At 40.8% G+C, this 19,657-nt stretch overlaps 2 protein-coding genes across 33 annotated transcripts in view; both read left to right on the top strand.

The window, feature by feature from the left end:
• The first annotated feature begins 112 nt into the window (after nucleotides 1-112).
• Nucleotides 113-11,760, top strand: si:dkey-13n15.2 (protein transport protein Sec24C). Its single transcript, XM_004566650.2, has 21 exons — nucleotides 113-349; nucleotides 665-1,360; nucleotides 1,454-1,512; nucleotides 1,793-1,846; nucleotides 2,144-2,255; nucleotides 2,396-2,523; nucleotides 2,657-2,792; nucleotides 3,280-3,389; nucleotides 3,498-3,610; nucleotides 3,691-3,879; nucleotides 4,763-4,859; nucleotides 4,978-5,076; nucleotides 5,206-5,373; nucleotides 5,892-5,988; nucleotides 6,068-6,216; nucleotides 6,384-6,522; nucleotides 7,293-7,414; nucleotides 7,527-7,706; nucleotides 8,434-8,631; nucleotides 10,632-10,721; nucleotides 11,227-11,760. Exons 2-21 carry the CDS (start codon nucleotides 712-714, stop codon nucleotides 11,365-11,367), a joined length of 3,030 nt encoding a protein of 1,009 aa, XP_004566707.2. The 5' UTR covers nucleotides 113-349; nucleotides 665-711; the 3' UTR covers nucleotides 11,368-11,760.
• Nucleotides 11,761-16,578: 4,818 nt separating this feature from the next.
• camk2b1 (calcium/calmodulin-dependent protein kinase (CaM kinase) II beta 1) overlaps nucleotides 16,579-19,657 on the top strand; it is an 80,941-nt gene continuing 77,862 nt past the window's right edge. For all 32 annotated transcript variants that reach the window (XM_076891151.1, XM_076891148.1, XM_076891145.1 and 29 more), the window contains exon 1: nucleotides 16,579-16,865. In XM_076891151.1, the coding sequence (XP_076747266.1) occupies nucleotides 16,804-16,865 (62 nt within the window). In that variant the 5' untranslated portion in view covers nucleotides 16,579-16,803. The remainder of the gene's footprint in view (nucleotides 16,866-19,657) is intronic.

The raw sequence follows: 19,657 nt of genomic DNA, 5'->3' as shown, positions 1-19,657 counted from the left end.
GATATAGTATAGAAAACATTTTCATCTAGTCCCATTATATAACTCCAAATTAGTAACCGAATTAAATATGTACGTTTTGGAGGCTTTTACTGTGAAAGGACAAACGGAAACGTGAGACTTTCCAGCGTGATGACGCTTCCATTGCAGTGAGTCTCAGGTGTATAACGGGAACCGGGGATGCTGGAGCTACTATCAAACGCTTACAAAACTACTATTATTGCATTCGTGCATTCTTCTACATTTTAATATAACGTAAAGCATTTCGCTTCCGGTGTAGGGGAGGCGAAAATGAGGACGAAAATGTTCAAGTGCTGCATGCGGAGCCCGCCGTTTCCTTTGATGTCCGAGGGTATTAAGTCTTTTATAACCGAATATGAATTTGTTTCTTGAGTCATTGGTGTTTTATCTCATCATGTTTGCTTATGTGTACTGTTACTGATCTGTTTCATGATCATTTAGATCCGGTGCTATCCGAAGGACAGCTAGCGGTTATGTAGACTCGACAGTTTCTGCTAAAATTTGCTTAAAAATCATAGAAACTGAACTCATAGCGAAAAATCTGTGTTTTTGAAAATGCAACGTATTCCAAAATCTAACCTGTGTCAGTGGAGAGCGCAGGATCACATTACAACCCTCCTGATATATTTTTCTGTTTTCTCTTTAGGTGACGCCTCCAAAACGAAATACACCTATCAGTGATGGTTATGGAGCATGATGGACGTCCCCTCAGCCAATCAGAGCCAGACACCCTGCCAGCCGTGGGCGGGTCAGAAGGACTGGTCCACAGCTTCACCTCCAAGACACCTCTTTGACCCTCTGCCCAGCTTTCAGCATCTCAACCTGAGGTCTCCTTCTGATTACACTCCTTGCTACAACCACCTCCAGATGTCCAGCTCCAGCTTCCAGAGAGACTTCACTGTATTTTCACCCAATAACAACAATCCTCATAACAGCTTGTTACATGTTAATAACACCGACCACAGTGTGCAGCCAGTCATTCCTGATGTTTCAGCCACGATTCCAGCTGCAAGCCAAGGAGGTAACATGAATGAAGACATTCGTCCTTGTGACACCCAATGGACATCACTTCATTCCCCTCACAACCCTTACCAAGCTGTAGCTCAACATTTCCAGCATCCTTACACACAGCAGGATTCAGTAAATGGACCTCAGTCACCACATCAAAATCATTTGCCCATTAGGCCTCCTTTATATGAAAACGAGAGTCTACAGTGTATACCTCAGCCTGGATTTGAGGGAGCAAATGCCAGATCATCTGCAGTATTTACTCACAATCATGCCTCGCCCACATCTCCCATCGAACAGCAGCCTCAGTGGACACTTCCAGCACACTCTGGAGGTGAGTTCATTAATATTAATCAGATGTCATGTGCTGTAGTGTGAATAAAAATAGACCACTTATTACTATTCTGGATCTCCCCTTTCTCCCCAGAAAACATAAACCAGTTTGTTCCCACTGCAGCTGCACAGGTCAAAAGCTTCACACCTCAGGTGAGGAAACATCTAATATTAAATATGCATATATATAATTCTAATAATTTATAGCAAAATAATTTCTTAGTCTTTAGAACCCCATAAATTTAAGGAAGTTGTTTATAAGTTTCTAACATTATAAGCTAACTTCTTCACGTGTGTTTACTCTGCTGTAAAACTGAGGAACCTTTATTCTTTAGAATCAGAAACTAGGTTGAACATCAGCTCGTGTTGACTCTGTTATCACCTGTGTGTCATCTTAGCTCTGAGAATGAGCTTTTACCTTTCCTCTCTGCAGTCTCTTAACTCTGAATCTCGTTATGGTCTGGACCCAGAGCTACTGCCTAGCGCTGTAAGTTCTTTTATCCTCTTACCTTTCTGTCTTTTCCTAACTAACTCCTGTCTGCTCCTTTAAAGTGAAGAACAATTTTCTCTTCAACTTCTCTCAGGCTTTTAGTCTGAAGGACGATGCATGTTCTCTCCCTAATATGTCTAATTTCCATTAATGTAAAGTATCGTTAACTATTTCTGCTTGTTTCTTTTGCAGCTTAGTATTTATCCTTAATTCCATGCATTTACACGTATATGTCTTTCCTCTGAAATATTAACATATTCTTGCTTCCACCTCTTGTTTCTCTCTTGGCCTTAGGTGAAAGTGATGACGGAAGACAAGGCTGAGTGGGAGGGGAAGGTTTTTACCTCTGAGCCTTTTTCCAGTCTTCCTCCATTGGCAACTACTTCCTGTATCGTAGAGGACAGAGGTGAACACACACAAAACTGTCTGTATTCCTAAATTCATTTTATCCAGCACTCTGGTTGCAGATGGCATATTCACCAGTGCATCACCATTACTTAAAACCTGCATCCCATCTGTGATCCTCTGTGCTTATCTCTGTTGTAGGTAATGCAAGTCCTTTTGCCATCCACTCCACTTCGTACTGTGTGCCCTGTGAGGGTCAGGCCGCTCTGCTTAGCCGTCTGCCGCTGGGCACTCTGATCACCCCTCTGGTAAAACAAAGTGCTGAAGAGGTTAGTTTCTCGCTGCTCAGTTTGCTTCATATTCAGTTAAAAATGGAGATGAAGCTACAATACTGTTGCTATAATTAACTAATATGGCATTTAGATATTAGATGCATTAAATGTGTGTGTTTGTTGCCTCTAGAAGCCACTCCCACTGTGCAAAGAAACAGAGTGTGTTGTGGGCTGTAGGGGGTGTGGAGCTTCCATGTGTCCAGCGATGGGCTGGCAGGATTGTGGTCAAAGGTTTTACTGCCCCTTCTGTGGCAAACTCAGTGAAGGTAAGATTTAACAGAGAGAAGGTAAACTCACAAATACCAGAAATACAAAAAAAAACTATATTTGATTAAATTCAAATACACTAAACTTCATCTATGCAGTAGTTATGTGGTCTGTACAAACACTAAGGGCAGTCGTGTATTCCAGGGGTCGAGCTTGATAATAAACTCCTTGCTTTCACTTTAAATTAAATTAAATTTGTACTGTCTTTTGTTTCCTTCAATAGTTTGTTTTTTTACCAACTTTTTCTACACTGTACTGTTTATTAACAGAAAAATATTTTGTGTCTTTTTGACCTGAAGACTTTATGGATTTATGGAATGTACTTGTTTGAGTAAAAATACTTAAAATATTGGTGGAATGAAGACGAGTAAGAAGTTTAAAAGCCATTTCAGTGTATTGAACTGCTGTGGACAAACTGAGTGTAGTTTGTTGTATTTTGTTGCTTTTTGTGTAGCTGCAGTTTGTCTGTCTTCTCTTGTGTTTCAGTACCATGGCAGCACTACCAGCCTACCAATGGTGTGAATGGGGTTCGGGTCGATAAGGAGAAGAGGCCTGAACTCAGCACGGGGTCATATGAAATCCTCAATTCTCAGAAGGTTACCCATTTACAGTTTTGTTTGCACGTTGATGATCATTAGCTGCTCTTGAAAACAGGCTTTGTGAAATTTAAGTACAACTGTGACACGCTTGTCATATTGTTTCAGGGGGAAGCTGCTGCACTCCTTCTAGCCATAGATGTGTCTGTCTCAGCACTGAGAGGAGGACACTTGGAATTTGTAACACAACAAATACAAATGCTGCTTAACTCTATGAACAGGTAAAACAGTGTTCAGTAATATTCCTGTGCAATTTTGATAAATCCTGATTTGTCTTTAAGGTTTCATCCTGTGTGTTTAGGGAGGATGGTGATGCTTTAGATGTCCGTGTTGGTTTGATGACGTATGACAGCAGGATCCACCTCTACGACCTCAGTCCTGAACTGTCCCGCCCACACATGCTGGTCATCACAGAGACAGAAGACCTGCAGCTTCCTGTGAGGGAAGGACTTCTGGTGCCCCTCAAAGACTGTATCAGCAGCATCGACAGGTAACAGAGATGCTAGCAGTTTTTTCAGATGTATTTTGCCGAGTCTGTATGACTAACTGATGCAGTGGTGCTACTTTGTTCATGTCAGTGTTTCATGTTTCACTCTTTAAAGTAATATTTTATCTTTTATTGGTAGCAAAGCAGGCAATCAGCACAGGCAACCACAACGTTTGAGGTCCATGTTGATAAAAAGCTGTGGAATTTGGCACATTTGTCATGGTTACTCCCCTGATCTCATTCAGTGGCCTTGACCACTGTGGTGCCACAAATGCTGCAGTCACTATAGTGAAAACACTAGCTGGAGACTATAGAACAGGCAAAATAATTGCAAATGTATGCAATGAACCTGCAATCGTGTTGCCTTTGAAATGATTGCTTCAAACACAGGTACCAGGTCTGCGACCATGTGGGGTCAAGCTGGCATTTACATGCAGGCTGTTTCTGATAATGCAGCAATTAACTTGACCCATCACAAACAGGTGAACTCTGTCTTATTGCCATTTTATTTCTCACTTTTCCTCGTTTACAAAAATTAAACTCATGAGCTGTTTTTATGGCTTAAAAAGGTAGATAATAGCCCTATTACCCTAATAACCCTAACCCATGGTAGACATGTTTTTAGGAAAACAATGCTAGTATGCTAATTGCCACAAAACCCTGGCAGGCAGGCGGTTAGGTGTCATTTACATTCAAGTTTGTTAATGCACTTACTTAGAAAGTCACCCAGGAATTTCAAATTGATACCATAAGTGCTAGGAGGCTGATTGGTAGCACTTGCAGAGCACTTGCAGGTGCCACTGTTTTTAAACTCTGATGTAAGTATAGTCTTGTCTTGATGTCTTTTATGAGTTTCACAATCTGTTTGTCTCTGTTCTTCATGCAGCGTGTTACAACTCGTTCCTCAGTTCAACACAGAAGGAACTGACTCTGGTGGAGTTCCCATGGAGCTGCCTGTCAAAGCAGGACTTGCTGTACTACAGGTTTGGCATAACTGCACTAAACTTCATTAGGCTAAATGTCACAATTAAAGGTTTTTCTTTGTGCGATGTGGCTGCATTAAATATTGATAAAATCATAACTGACTGTATTACAAACTAGGGTCTGGGTTGTCCTGGCAAGCTGCTGATCTTCCATACTACCTCTCTGATAGAGACTGGACACACAAGCTCAGGCTTCTTTGGCACCAACAAACCAAAGGTAGACTATCTCAATGCCATAAGGTGTAAACATCTGTGGGTACTAGGGTCGCAATGTAACCGTTGAACTCATCCTTTGGCGAATGACCCCTCTCCATATGTAAATTTCTTTCTCCTCCCCCTCCCACAGTCCATCTTTCAGCCATCAGAACAGGCCGTGTCAGTGGTCAAGGAGTGCGTCCATCAGGGATGTGGCGTTCATCTGTTTGTCCTCTCTCACCAAGATGTGGGTGGGGCTTGGCCAGGCGACATTCCATATTTGACAGGTGGAGCTCTGCACACTTACAGCCACCTCCAGGTAAATCAGCAGCTTTTCCTACTGTTTTACTGAGAATTCCACAAATGAAATGGTTAAAATCCTGGATGTTGAATAATACTGAATTAAGTGATGGTTGTAAACACCGCAACATCAAACATGGCATATTTATAACCATGAAGGTTGCCACATGGGAGACACAGTAACAAAAATGACACTACACTAAAGTCCAGCTCAATTTAAAGCCTACAGCCTGCAGTTAGTTATCCTAATGGGGTGACAAATTACATTCTGCTTCACTATTACAAATCTTGTTTAAAATGTGTGTAAATACATGTGACAAATTGTGCTTTTTAAACCAAGAATAAAAACGAGGTCTAGATCCTTACATCAGCAGACAAGCAGATGGAACTAGAAAAAAGGCATCCAGAGAAAATTAAAGAGGCCATCAGATTTATCAGTACTGCAGGAGGTCTTTTATCTGTATCTGTATAATGACGATTTGGAAAATGTTTTGTGAGGTCTGGTTGTAAACTGGTATTTTTTTATATGCTCCACAGGGAGAATTGGACAGAGAGCGTTTCAGCACTGATCTAAAGAGGACTGTAGAGACACACACAGGCTACAAGGCTGAGCTCAGGATATTTGTCAGCAAAGGTGAGATTTATTTCTTAGTTAAGATTTTGCAGGGAGTGCTCTGCAGAAATGCTTCCATTACATGTACGCGTCTCACTAGATTTACGCGTGTCCGGCTGTTACGGGCTGTTTGTTCCTGGTTCTAACCCTGGACGTGTCACTTTGGCCACCCTCGATACGTGGACCACACTGGCTGTGGAGCTCGCACACACCAGAGCTCTGGATGAGACGAGGGGCGTAGCCATACAGGTGGGTCTGTCATTTAAATCCATTATGGTGACAATTTTAAAGCTTTTTGCTGATGTAGTTTACAAATAAGGTGATATCGATGGAACGGTAACTGCACATACTGGGAACCTGTTTACATGTTAGCTGTACACTAAACCTGTTTTTTTCCCTTTTGTCCTGTGTGTCAGGTTGTTTTATCTTACACCCTCCAGACAGGAGACCGGAGGACCAGGGTTCACACTCTGACCCTGCGGTGCTCACGTCAGCTACAGGACACCTTTCGTCACTACCAGGCTCAAACACTACTCACCTTCTATTGCAAGAAGAGTAAGGAGTTTGCACTGTTCACGGGTAGACTGTTAGAGCTGTCTTTGATGTTTTCTAACTTTATAACAATATAAATTATATTGTGTGACAAAATCTACCTACACACAAGTTAAAGGAAGGAGTCCTGCTGGGATTTCTGCTCTACTTTCATGTAATATGAAGACTCAAAGAGCTGCAGCCTTCTGTCACTCGATAAACAGAACAGGAGCAGAGAGCAACACCAAGGAAATGAAAGTCAGATTAAACAGCTTTCTGCTTTTTAAGACGAATAAATAACTAAATCCTTAAAGTGAACAAATATTCAAATACTAAAATATTTAGGTGAGTCAATCCTAAACATAATGAAAATTGCATGAAAACCTGAAATTAATCAATATACAATTATCTGCGCTCAATAATCTGTAATATTTTTTAATATTATTATTAATAAAAATATGACGTCATTAAAACCACCTATCTCGTGCTATTAATCATCTGTTTACCAGTTTTATTTGGGGGTTTTTGTAAGTCTGTGCAATAGTAAGTTTATCTCTTTAAAAGCTTATAGATGCAGCTTTACAGTCTCTCATGTGGCATCTTGGTAAAATTATTCACTCGCCCCTGTAAAGTGACGGCATTTACACTGAGGTCTGAATGAAGCTTGATGTAAAGATTCTGAGGTATTGATGTTGTCTTCTCTTCTTTTAATAAAGGCACCAACATCCTCATAAATATTAACATCTGAAGCTACCAAATGATATTCAAATGATGCCTTCGTTCTGTCTGGTCAGTGTACTGTGCAGTACAGGAGCGCCCCCTGCAGGAGCTGAGGGAGGAGCTGCAGACGGAGGTTACGGAAGCACTGGCGTCCTATCGAAAACACTGCTGCTCTGCTTCAGTGTCCGCGGGGCAGGTGAGAACATTGCGTACACATGTCCCGCTTTTTATGGTTTTATTATATTGCACATAGTTGAATTGTTTTGAATCTTGCTGACCATACGTACTGCACTGTGTGCGTCCTGTAGCTGGTTCTTCCTCAGTATCTGCGAGCTCTTCCTGTTTACATCAACAGCCTGAGGAAGAGTGAAGTGCTGCTGCCAGGCTTGAGGAGCTCCATCCATCAGCGCCTGCAGCAGCGCTGCCAGGTGCTGCGCATGGACACCTGCAGCACTGCCACACACTTCTACCCTCTGCTGCTGCCTCTGGTCAGTGCCATCAACACATGGGAGTTTGTCTTACATGTCTTTATTCTGTTAAATAAAGGTGTTCTTGATCAGAGTGACGCTAATATGTCAGGATAAAGTTGTGATAAAGTAACTTCAAAATAGTGTCAGATGCTCATTTGGATGAAGCAGAGAGAAATGGTTAGAATTTATGCTCACATGTCGTGATGAGATATTCTAAAAGCAAGAAGAATTTATTCTTATGGTACAATAAGTGTCACTAGCTGTATTAAAAATTACTTTATTTATTTTTAATTGTATCATTACCGTGATTTTTAAATTTACATATATATTTAAATGCAGTGAGGTTTCAGCAGAAAAACTGTCTGCACAGTTTAGTTTTTCATTCATAAAACGAAAGGAGAAAGAGAAAGGATTGATTTCCTGTTACATGTAGCAAACTATTCTCTATTTTAAGAACAGAGTGCAGTCACAGCCCGGCAGCACAGGCCACGGTGCTGATGAGTCATTGACAAACTAGTATTTCTCCAGCCCTGCATTAGTGGTGAACTGTGACCTCTTTTTTCATTGAACAAGTCAGCATAGAGATTGCGCTTAAAATAGCAACGCTATGTATTTAGTAAGTGATTGCTCCTTTAAATAGTCACCATTAGCTTAGCCTTTGCACCATTGGACAGTTCCACTTCTGCCATTTTGAGCTTTGAAGACTTTTACTAAATTCAGCTTTTCACTCCTCCGTCACCTGCAGCCTTTATCAACTGACAGCTCCAACCTTCCAAAACCAGAGGAGGCACTGCGCTGCTCTGCAGCTAGCCTGGAGCCCAGAGGTCTTTATTTGGTTCATACACCCCTCACGCTGCTGCTATGGGTGGGCACCCAAGTCCCAGCATGCACACTGGTTGAGCTCTTCAACACCAGCTGTTTTTCATCCCTGCCCTCTGGAGAGGTGAGGATTGAGGAAAGATATGGATGCATAGAAGAGATTATGTCAGATTTTAGTGGTATTTAAATTTTCTTTCTTTATGATGATAAATATAGTTATTACTTTATTGTAAATAAACTGTGATCACTATAATAACTGATTTACAGAGCAGAGCTTTGTTATTTTGATGGAAAGGGTCACAGAAGTCTACCATAATGTAATTTCTGCTCTCATTTTTGATGTACTCATTAAAATGAGTCATATTTAATAACATTACATTTTCAAAAACAACTTCATTACAATAACATATACACAGAAAACACTATGCATTTATGAGGGCATGGAGATAAAAGATAAGAGGCACACCGTACGGTCGCTTCCCACGTCAACACCACATGAATCGGATGAATGATTTATTTTCTGCAGTTACAGCAGAGACTAAAGCGCTGCAGTCGTCGTGCATAAACAGGCAAACGTGAACTAAAGGGACTGAAGCTGGCTGCTTATTTGAGTGAAATTAAATGTATCAAGGGAGGTTGCTGCAGAGGCAATGCTTTTTCAGTTTTACATCTTCACTGTTTTATTTCATTCTGACCGCTGAACCCTCGCTCTGCTGCCCCCCTGGACACTAAAATTACCATCAACATTTCAGCTAGTTTTATAGTCAGGCAATATTTCTCCCATGGAGGTGATCACAAGTCAAAAACCTCTGAGCATGCAGCTTTCTAATCCTGCAACCACCTCACAGAGAGTGAAGAATGGGGTATCTGTTATAAGAGCGCAGAGAAGATGAATAAAGATGCACACCGTGTGGTCACTTACTGGTGGAGCAGCACATAAAGCAGAGATTTTTTAGCCCATTGTGACCATGGAGGCCATTAAAGCAAAGCAGCCATCGTGTTAAAAAATAAACTAAATGCACTTAAACTGGAAGCGCGTCTGATCATCAGAGATTACTCCAGAAACAAATGCCATTCAGTGTAACATGAATGCTTGTCTAACCAGAGCTCACAGCATAATCATCTGGGTTGGGATGCACGCTCAATAATCCGAGTAAAACCCAGGAAAGTTGATTCTGTTTATCTGCAGCGCTTTCACTCATCCGAGTGACTTCTTCAGTCTCAGCTGACTGCAGGTTTCACAGTCTTTTAAACAGTACAGCTGCATAACAACCGAGACTATCACCACTGACTAACAATGAGCCATGAGCTCAGTCTCTTTAAACGTATACTTTCCCGTCAATTCAGAGTTATCGAATCACATGACAGAGAAAACAAGTCGAAAAAACTCCACACAGAAGGGCCCAGCTGTAACGTTAAATGTATGATTTAGCGTCTTTTCTGATAATTGAACTTGTCTGGACTCCACCAAAGAACCACCTAAGTTTCCTGATCCTGCGAGCTCGTTTCTTCTGGAGGAAATCCTGAAGCATGAGCGTCGTCCACACCAAGGTGCAGCTGCTTCACTCTATAAAACTTAGTGGCCACAGATGCACTCCAGGACCTTGAGGGAGGATTCAGCAGTGTCATGTTGGATGTTAGGAGTAAGATAGACCACTGATGCTGCGAGCACTGTTTCTGACAGTCCTGCTTGTTTATTTAGAGGTGCACTAGCTCACCATCAGTGTTAGTGAGCCTTTTGGTCATATTTCAACATTCAGCCAGTTTGCATGACTGAATTAACAAACAGTAAGGCCATCATTCTGTAATCATTTTAATATGTGTGTGTGGGGGAGGGAGTTTAACTGTCCTACTCTGTTGAGTCAGTAGATGTTAGTCAAAAGTGGCCAGAGTAAAAAAACAAAACACAAAAGCCCATAAAACTGTTAAATCTCAGCTCTTTTAGTAAAAAAAAAAGATGTTAAGTACATAAAGTGATGATTGCTTTTGTTTGTAACAAAGTGCTATAAAAACACACCTATGAAAATGTCATCCACAAAGCAGTTTATGTGGAATGAGAAGTTCTTTTAAAAAATATATTTTTCAGGTGTTTCTTTTTAATTTTTGTTCCGTTTTTTCCTCCAGACCAAGCTGCCAGTTCTGGAAAACCATCTGTCCATCAGTATCCGATCCCTGATCAACACACTGAACTCAGGGGCATCGTGCACCTGCAAGGTGAGCGGCTGTGTCAACTGCAGCTGAAGGCTGAGTTTATTTGTTCAGACAGCATCACCCCAGTATGATGACCTTATGTTACACATCTGCTGTCATCTCAGCGAGTTCAGTCCACATCTGTTCCCAGCTCTCATTTGAGCTATAAACCTGCACGCTGAGATACACTGCTTCTTTCAGGAATGGTGATGCTGTTTTGTACAGAATCAGTCAGGCAACAGTTTTGTAGAGGCTTATTTATTATCTGGAACATAAACTCCTCTGGAGAAGGTGAGTTATGTATCAGCTGCAAGCTGAAATCTTGCAAGAAAGTTTCCCTGCAGAGCCCGATGCCTTCTTCACAGTAGCACCCTGTGATTCCAGGTCATAGACACAGACAGGGTTAGCTGCAGAAACTCGTGTTTTGAGTCTTGGTGTGTATATGTAATGCAGCTGTGTACAGATTAGCACGACTTAAGACCGGAGACGCTTTCGAAAGCGTAACCTCCTGCGTATCGTTCTTTTTCAGCTGTGGGTGGTAAAGCAGGGCGACAGTTGCGAGGAGGCCCTGCAGCGCCACCTTGTGGAAGACAAGAGCCCCAATGGAGGCGCGTCCTACGCAGACTTCCTCTACCATCTCCACGTCAACTCTGTCCGCCTGCTGCAGTGACACACACACATATTTACAGATGTGGATACAACGTCTTTAACACAAGATGAAACCACAGAGTATCCACCTCAAACAACAACCACAGGAGGAACAAAGCTCTCATACAGTAATGTAATCGAGTAATGAGGAAAGTCTATAGTCAGATATATAAGGAATGCATGGAGACATTTCAAATGATGCAATATTTGATCTGTTGAAGGACTGCTGTGATATTATTTATGTTTGTGTGACTTCTTTTGTTTTGAATGGACTGTTCATTTATTCCTCTATCGTGGAAAGTCTCTAATCTTTGCCTGAGATTTTTGTGTACGTGTGTCTCAGTGTGTGTGCGATGCCCAGAATGTGTTTCTGTGTGAGAAATATGTCCAATAAATAAATGAACTCAGTCAAGAAGGGAAGTTTCAGGTGTCATCTTGCAGCAGCAGATTCATTTGTGGCCAAAGGGGCAACTGTCTAATGAGTCCACGTGGCTGATAACATTAATTCACAGCAATTATGTTGCTACAAGCAACACTCAAGCATGTTGCTGAAGCATGGGCGAGGGGCTGCGGGGGGCACGTGTAGTTTGACACACTCTGTGAGGTTGTAGTTGAGCCCTGGGTGCTTTGAGCTAAATGCCAACAATTGCTCATTGGCTCTCAACAGAAAATATGTAAAAAAAAAAAATGTTTCAGGTTTCTTTCATAAAGTGCATTGGACCAACAAACCATGGTGGTGCTACTGCAAAGAATATGAGAACAACAGAGTTTTCTCAGAAAACAGCAAATTTAAACCTTGTGATTTGGGTGAAACTACACAGTGTCATAGAATTACTGAAGGTATTGTCTTCGTATATTTTGGGAACTGTAAATTTACCTCGTCCACGAGTCATTCTTTGAAATATCTGAGATTACTTATTTCAGACCAACACCTCTTGTGATCTCTTCTTGTGAAGAAAGGTTTTATTGACAGAAGTGCTTAAGTAGAAAGGTGCTTATTTTTAAATAACCTATGAAGATTTGATCTCATAACGACAGAGTTTAAAAGGTCAGTGCTGTAATAATATTTGTCCTGCAGCGAATGGTTTCTTTCAGAGGTAATCTGATTACCAGCAGCCATCTGGGCCTGCATCAAACTCTGTCTCATTCTTAGTCCTCGTGTCTCTGATCTCACAGCTTTTATTTTTAGATCTTGTTACCTTCTTATCCTCCCAGATTCTCACGATTAATCACAGTTATTTTTTTGTGTGCATTTCTCTGAAGAGTATTTGTTTCTGTTCTAGCCCATTTCAGGCTTTGCCGGCCAATTTCACAACGTCCTCTGTCCAGGTCTTGAGTCCAGCTCATTAAGAAAAGACGCAGATAGAACATTCAACATTCATTATTAGTCAGCGTGTCCTTCCAAGAAATCTGCTAACTGCTGAGTTGATGTCTGTAGTTTTTATTGGCAGTGTGTAGGCTTTTCACGCATTTTGGGTAGAGCTCAGATCAGTGAAACCATTTTCACTAAAGAGGATGTGGACCTCAGGAGTAGAGGTTAAACTGCAACCAGTCATTGTCCAACACTATCTGAAATGAAACTTGACTTCTTGGGAGAGTCCAGACGGTGATGAGGGACAAAAGCTGTGGATAATCTGAATCCTCACAAATAAGTAACAAAATTTAAAATAAAAACAATGTGGTAAAGAAGGTATTCAGATCCTTTACCTAAGTTAAAGTGCCAAAACTGCGCTTTAGAAATAAGCTATGAAATATATACTGAGGTAGAACACTTTAGTAAAAGTACTTTTACATACGCTTAACATTAAAGTAGCCAGTACTAAATACAGTTTTGCACTTTTTCATACTTAATGAGTTTTTATTATATTTCCTGCACAGCTGTGTCCATTACTTGACACATATTTGTTGTTTTGAGGAAGTCACGAAGATGCTGATGTAACTCTTCCTCAAACTTGAAGAGAAAACTTTTATTTACTGCACACATAGCGGCACGTTTTGACAGCAGAAACAAGCTCTCTCATATTTGCCCCTATTTGGAAATACGCACCAAGCTGGCGGGAGGTGTGTTCGATTACGTTGTCGCGCTTGCCGTTGGACTGTTTGTCCACCAGAGAGCGACAAAGAGTCGAAGCTCCGCTGCCGCTCAGGAAGCCGCGAACCAACTCAAGTTGACTGCGTCAATTTAGCCGAGCTGATCAGCACGAGACCGGAAATTCATTATTGCTGTTTTCATAATAGAATCCAACATCGTTTCTTAGACGAAAATAAAGACGGATGCACTCATTTGGATAAGATAGGTGAACTATGACATTTAATTACTAATCTTCACAAAGGTGCATGAATAAAATTATTAGATTTAAGGATAAATTATATGCTACCCAGCTCTGTTTTCTGTCACTTTGCATGCAGCTAAAAAATAGTCCTGATGTGGTGGCATGACCAAAGCGATGGTGAGAGGAGTGGTTTATGCACACACGTCGATATAGAGACTATACTGAGCGCCTCCAAATATTAATGAATGACAATACAAAATAATACCAAATACAAAATTTCTAACTTATTTTTTTTAGATAAAGAATGAGGAAATGTAGGCTGTGCATCATCTTCAAGTATTTCAAAGATTGAACATCACATATTCAAATTGCTCCAAATACACACTTAAATGCATGCAGAGAGAATATAGCTGTATTGCTGATTTTAACCACCAGGAGCATTACAACCCCAAGATAATCTTTGCTGTCAGGACTTAGTATCAAAATATATAGTCAGTACTCTTTTCTGATTTTCAGTAAAAAAAAAAAAGGAAACAGTGACGATAACGTTATGGTATTACAACTTTTATCATATTATATAATGGTATTATTTTCTAAAGGCAAATTTGCATTTTCTCTTATTTTCTCACTATAATGCACATTTTTTCAAAAAGCCTCAAAATTATTTTTTGTAAGTAATGAATTTCTGATCAGTTCTTCCTGCTGGAAAAGGGTCCATGTGGTTATATAGCCTAGCCCTTAGCCAGGCTTATCCCACTTTTCGGGTGAGCTTTAATATTTTAGGTGAACCAGTCAATAGTCAGTAGCAATGTTTAAAAATCAAATAACTCTGGGCACTCTTCTTTTTCAAATAGCTAAAATGCTTTTATTCTCATAAGACTGTAAAATAACATGAAAAAAAATAATTTCAGCATACAACCCATTTCATGGAAACAATGGCTGTTTGCTAGTGATATTTTCCATTTGTGCTTTTCCACCGACTGGAATCTTCCACTTGTGGTAATATACCAATAGGAATCATCAGCTTGGAAAATGTGTAGGAATCAAAAAATATGTTAACTTCTAAAAAGCTTTTAGCTGATTGAAAATGCTGCTGAAAGAGTGCTAACAAACACTGGAAAGAGAAGTCATGGTTCTCCCAATATTAGCTTCTCTTCATTTTCTCCCTTTTAAATCCTTTTTTTCCACATCGTGCCAATTTATGCTAACAGTGCTCTTTGCTCTTGCACTGCAGACTTACATGTGGCTCCTAGAGTTTCCAAAAATAGAACAGGAGACAGAGCCTTCACCTCTCCTCTGGATCCAGCTCCCAGTTTGGGCTCGGGAAAAAGACAGACCCTCTCTACTTTTAACATTAGACCTTTTTTTTCTATATAAGCTTATTAGAGGTGAACCAGGTTAGTGTAAAACATCCTTTAATTTTTCTTTCCTGTCTCTTTGCTATTCTACTTTATATTCTTTTTCCCCTTGCCCTCAGCTGGTTACATATATGGGTGCTGAACACGGTTCTCTGTTGGCATTATATTGACAGACAGCTAAGGATAGTTTGATCGCCTGCAGAGAGCATTTGTTGCCAGATGGAGGCTGTGTCCAAAGTATATGGTACAACTGGTCTTGCTGTCTCTCTTGTTCTGTTGTTGGTCCATCAGCCACAGAAACTGATTGTTAAAACAATGGATTACTGTATTTTTTTTTGTCTATCTTTGATGTTTTTTCATGTTTCTTCCAATCACGGAGGACTCTGGAATGGGGGAAAACCTGATTCCTCTCCCTGCTCTGGTTCCACCTTTCAACAAATAAGTATTCAGACTACAAACACCACTACACACTGTTGTGTTTTCAGAGAACTGCATGGGAGTATGTTGGAAAAATACCTACTCAAACAGACACAACCACAAAACGATACCCCTTCCTGACTCTTCGGTCCGTCCGAAGGAGTCTTCCTGTTAAAAGGGAGTTCTTCCTGCACACCAGGAAGAACTGTAGTATTTTAGGGTCTTCATAAATAATATTATGAACAGCATTAACATAAACAATTTAATTGTTTCTGTGGTACTGGTGACATAACCACCTGAGCCCTATGGTCCTGTTTTGGATGCATGGGATGCAACAGGTCTATGCAGAGCAGAATGATGAGGTGTATAAGGTGCAGAAAACCCAAATGTAATGTTCTCCTCTGAGGGTGAAGGGACACAGGAAGTAGCAGTAGAGCATTTTTTCCCTTTATAGACAGGTTAGCAGTGAAGACTAGACAGGGAACAGAGTAAGAGACACAGCAAAGAACTGGGGTCAAACTTCAACCTTGTTTTAACTATAGGACATATGAGTACCTGCTCAACCAGTGAGCTAAACTGGTGCCCAAATATGGGACATTTAAAATCTCTGCCAGACTGCTTCCAAACAGCAGCAGAGACAAAAAAAACCCCAAAACAAAACATTGTGACACTGTAGCCAAAGTGCTTGCTCACAGGGGGTCATATGATTGTTGGGTTTTTCTCTGTATGTATTATTGTAGGGTCTACCTTACAATATAAAGCTCCTTGCGGCTATTGTTGTTGTGATTTGGCGCTGTATAAATAAAACTGAATTGAACTGAATTGAATCCTGGAAACATTCTTTCTCAAATAATTTTTAATGGAAATATAGCTGAGTATAATATCATTTAACTCATGCAAATACTCCAGTCAGTTTGTTCTTACCATTGCATGAACTGGCATCTTGTTTAAAAAATGTATATAAAACCAACTTTATGCACTTAGTTGGCTGGTCAGGGAAAAAATGCTAAGGCAGTGCTTAGGCTAAATAAATGGCCGTTTAATAGAAAACCAAAGGTTGCAACTTTTTCTTTTTTGAACGTAGACAATGTCAAAGCTTTTATTGTGAAAATCGCAAAAGGAAGTGGCATGTCGTAGCTCAACTGGCTTGTTTATAGGAGCGCAGAGCGCGGTAGCTGTCAGAGAGAGGGAGGGAGAGAGAAAGAGAGATAGAGTGAACACCCACCCAGGCTTCCTCGGCTCTTTATATCAAACCCTCCGTCACTCGGCGCCTCCTAAAAGGCACTTCTCCACTCCACCGGCCGTCTCGCTGTTGGGCGGACCTGCACTTTTTTTACGCACATTCAGCCCGAACTAACCGCGAATCTTCGGAGTTCATTAACAAGAAGAAGCGAGAGACAGGGGAGAGACATGGCCACGACAACCTGTACGCGATTCACAGATGAATATCAGCTGTACGAGGAGCTGGGGAAGTGAGTATCTGTCGCTGTTTCTCTGTCAAAATTGACGTATTTATTATTTTAGTTGTGCATGTTTGCGGTACAGCTGTCTGCTAGAAAGTGTAGTGTAGTTGAAATGTAGGAGGAGGGCAGGTTTCCAGGCAGTGCAGAGCTGAGCGAGTCTGCAGGCCAGCAGTGTTGAGCGTGTGCGCGCTCTGATGGTGCGCGTGTGTGTGCGCCTTTTCGGGGATGACAGCTCTCAAAGTACACCCCCCCCCCCCCCTCTCTGTTTAAGCTCACCAAGTGTTTTGTTTGTTTCCTGATCATCACGAGAAACGGACGTCAGAGGCAACAATATTTGCAAAAACGTTGCAACGTTTTTGACGAGTTCGCTCGTTTCACGGTGAAACACGGAGAAACGTGGGGTGTCAGCAGAGTCCTGTGGTGTAACCATTTGAACCACAGATGAAAAGAAGACATCTGCGGTTTATGGAAAGTGCAGTTGCACGCTTTTTTTTCTTTTTTGAAGACGGAGAGTCGAAGTTTACAGAGAAAAACTAAGGGTTTCACATATGACAGTTGCGGGTATGACCAAATATCAAATTCCTGTCTTCTGCAAAGCTATGCAATAAATATCCGATCAGAAAACCCTTTAAGACTGCATCTCGATTGACCATTTTGTCCTGTTTTATTGCATTGGTTTGAAGTGTGTGTGCTTTACTAACCTTTATATGAACAAACAGCCTTTTTTCCCTAGAAGACATTTTTTTTGCAGCACTATGGTGGCAGATTACACCAGCTAAGATATTCTGCAGTGCAGCAGCAAGCAAAAAAAAAAAAAAAAAAAAATCCATCCGATAAAAGCCGATCTGTCAAAACCATAGGAATCATACGTTATCATACTGTAGGAAAAAACAATCATATGGCAGTGCATATGCAAAATATATTCTAGGTACTATTGTAGTTGTGGAAAGTTTTGATACCATAGGGAATTAAAAGTACTAAATACGGAAACTGAACTCATATTGTTTCATTATTTGTGTAACTAAATACTTCTGTGTATAATAACAGATGGAGGGAAGGGAATAGGTATGTAATATGTCTGAACCTAATCTTTGAACATGACACACGGTGTGTAGTGTGTAGCCCTTAAAAGGGCTGGGCAGTTCATTAAATGTTATTTTAAGTTATGGTTGTGGTGTCCCGTAATTATAAAAAACAAATTATTCGTGATTTAAAAAAAAAAATACAAATTAATTGTTTTGCATCGATGCTCTCATTTTCTAGTCATTTAATGACCCAACACACACTTTCCTGTCCAGCAGTGGCTGTTGCTTCTTCCCAGAAGCATGTTTAGTTTAGTTGTTATGTATCAATTTTGTTATATTTTCGTATTTAATTGGAATTCTACACACCAGCCACTTTGTTAGGTACACTTGTTCACCTGCCCAAATGTTTAATCAGCCAATCACATGGCAGCTACTTGAATTACGCTTGCAGTTGAAACTGGGCATAGTCACCTCTAGGGTTTACAGAAGATGGTCCGAATAAGAGAAAATATCTAGTGAACGGGATTCCTCTGGATGAAAATGCTTTGTTGATGCCTGAGGGCAGAAGAGAATGAACAAGTGCTTTTGAGTTGACAGAAAGGCTACAGCAACTCAAATGACCGCTTGTTACAACCTCTGAACCTTGGAACGCACAACATGTTGGACTCGAAGTAGATGGGCAGACACAGAGTTCCAGTCTAACCAGCTAAGAAGAGGAAACTGAGGCTACAGTTCACAACTGACTGGAAAACTTCTGGCTGGTCTGATGAGTCTCAGTTTCTCTTGTAACATTCAGACGTTAGGTTTAGAATTTGGTGTAAACAACATGGAAGCATGGATCCATCCCGACTCATATTAACAGTTCAGTAATTGTGTAATGGAGCAGGGGCATATTTTCTTGGCATACTCTGGGCACCTTAGTACCATCTGAGCATCCTTTAAATGCCACAGGCTATCTGAGTATTGTTGCTGACCACTTCCACCACTCTGGGACCACAGTGTACCCATCTTCTGACAGCTGCTTCCAGCAGGATGGTGCACCATGTCAGTGCAGCTCAGATAATTTCAAACTGCTTTCTTGAATGTGACGATGAGCTGAGTGTGGTCAAATGGCCTCCACAGCCACCAGATCAGAATCCAAGATAGCTCCATTGGGATGTGGTGGAGCGGGGGATTTGCATCATTGATGTCCACCTGTGATGCCACCGTGACCAAAATATCTGAGGACTGTTTCCACCACCTTGTCTAATCTATGCCACCAAGAATTAAGGCAGTTCTGAAGGCTGAAGGGATTCAATTTGGTTAATCAGTACTCATTTTAAATAATCACAATTTAATCACGATGATTATGAGAGATAAAAAAAATTAATATAGAGGCAAACAAAACTTTTGGTGATTTCATTACAGTAGGTGATCTACACTTGGCACGGGGCAAAGGAGTAAAGGGGACAATTTCAAATCATCCTTCTGTGTCTATTGTTTACTTTGTTGCTGCAGCCCGTCATGCATCTTGTACTGGCATTATTTGATTATCATTCATATCACTCGTTATGTACTGCTAGCTTGATTTGCCTAATGCTGTTTATTCAGCCACCACAGTGATGACAACTTCAATGAGAACACAGAAACAGCCAAGTTATCTGGAGTGAAGTGCAGTTAATGTTGTGTTAGCTTTGTGGCTCTGACAGAATAGAAACAAAACTGCATTTCTTTCATTTAAGTGGTGCTGACAGATTTATTTAATTTACTACAGCAGCATTTCTTTATGATGTTGAA

Source organism: Maylandia zebra, linkage group LG12, assembly GCF_041146795.1.
Source record: "Maylandia zebra isolate NMK-2024a linkage group LG12, Mzebra_GT3a, whole genome shotgun sequence".
Lineage (NCBI taxonomy): Eukaryota > Metazoa > Chordata > Actinopteri > Cichliformes > Cichlidae > Maylandia > Maylandia zebra.
Note: the sequence above shows the minus strand (reverse complement) of the source record. Positions and strands in the feature narration are given on the sequence as shown.

Bases quoted from the DNA above. Each gene is read 5' to 3' on its own strand.
- si:dkey-13n15.2 (XM_004566650.2), top strand. From the start codon at position 712: ATGATGGACGTCCCCTCAGCCAATCAGAGCCAGACACCCTGCCAGCCG. The intron at 3,390-3,497 runs GTTACCCATTTA...ATATTGTTTCAG, and splicing joins AAATCCTCAATTCTCAGAAG to GGGGAAGCTGCTGCACTCCT. The intron at 6,523-7,292 runs GTAAGGAGTTTG...CTGTCTGGTCAG, and splicing joins CACCTTCTATTGCAAGAAGA to TGTACTGTGCAGTACAGGAG.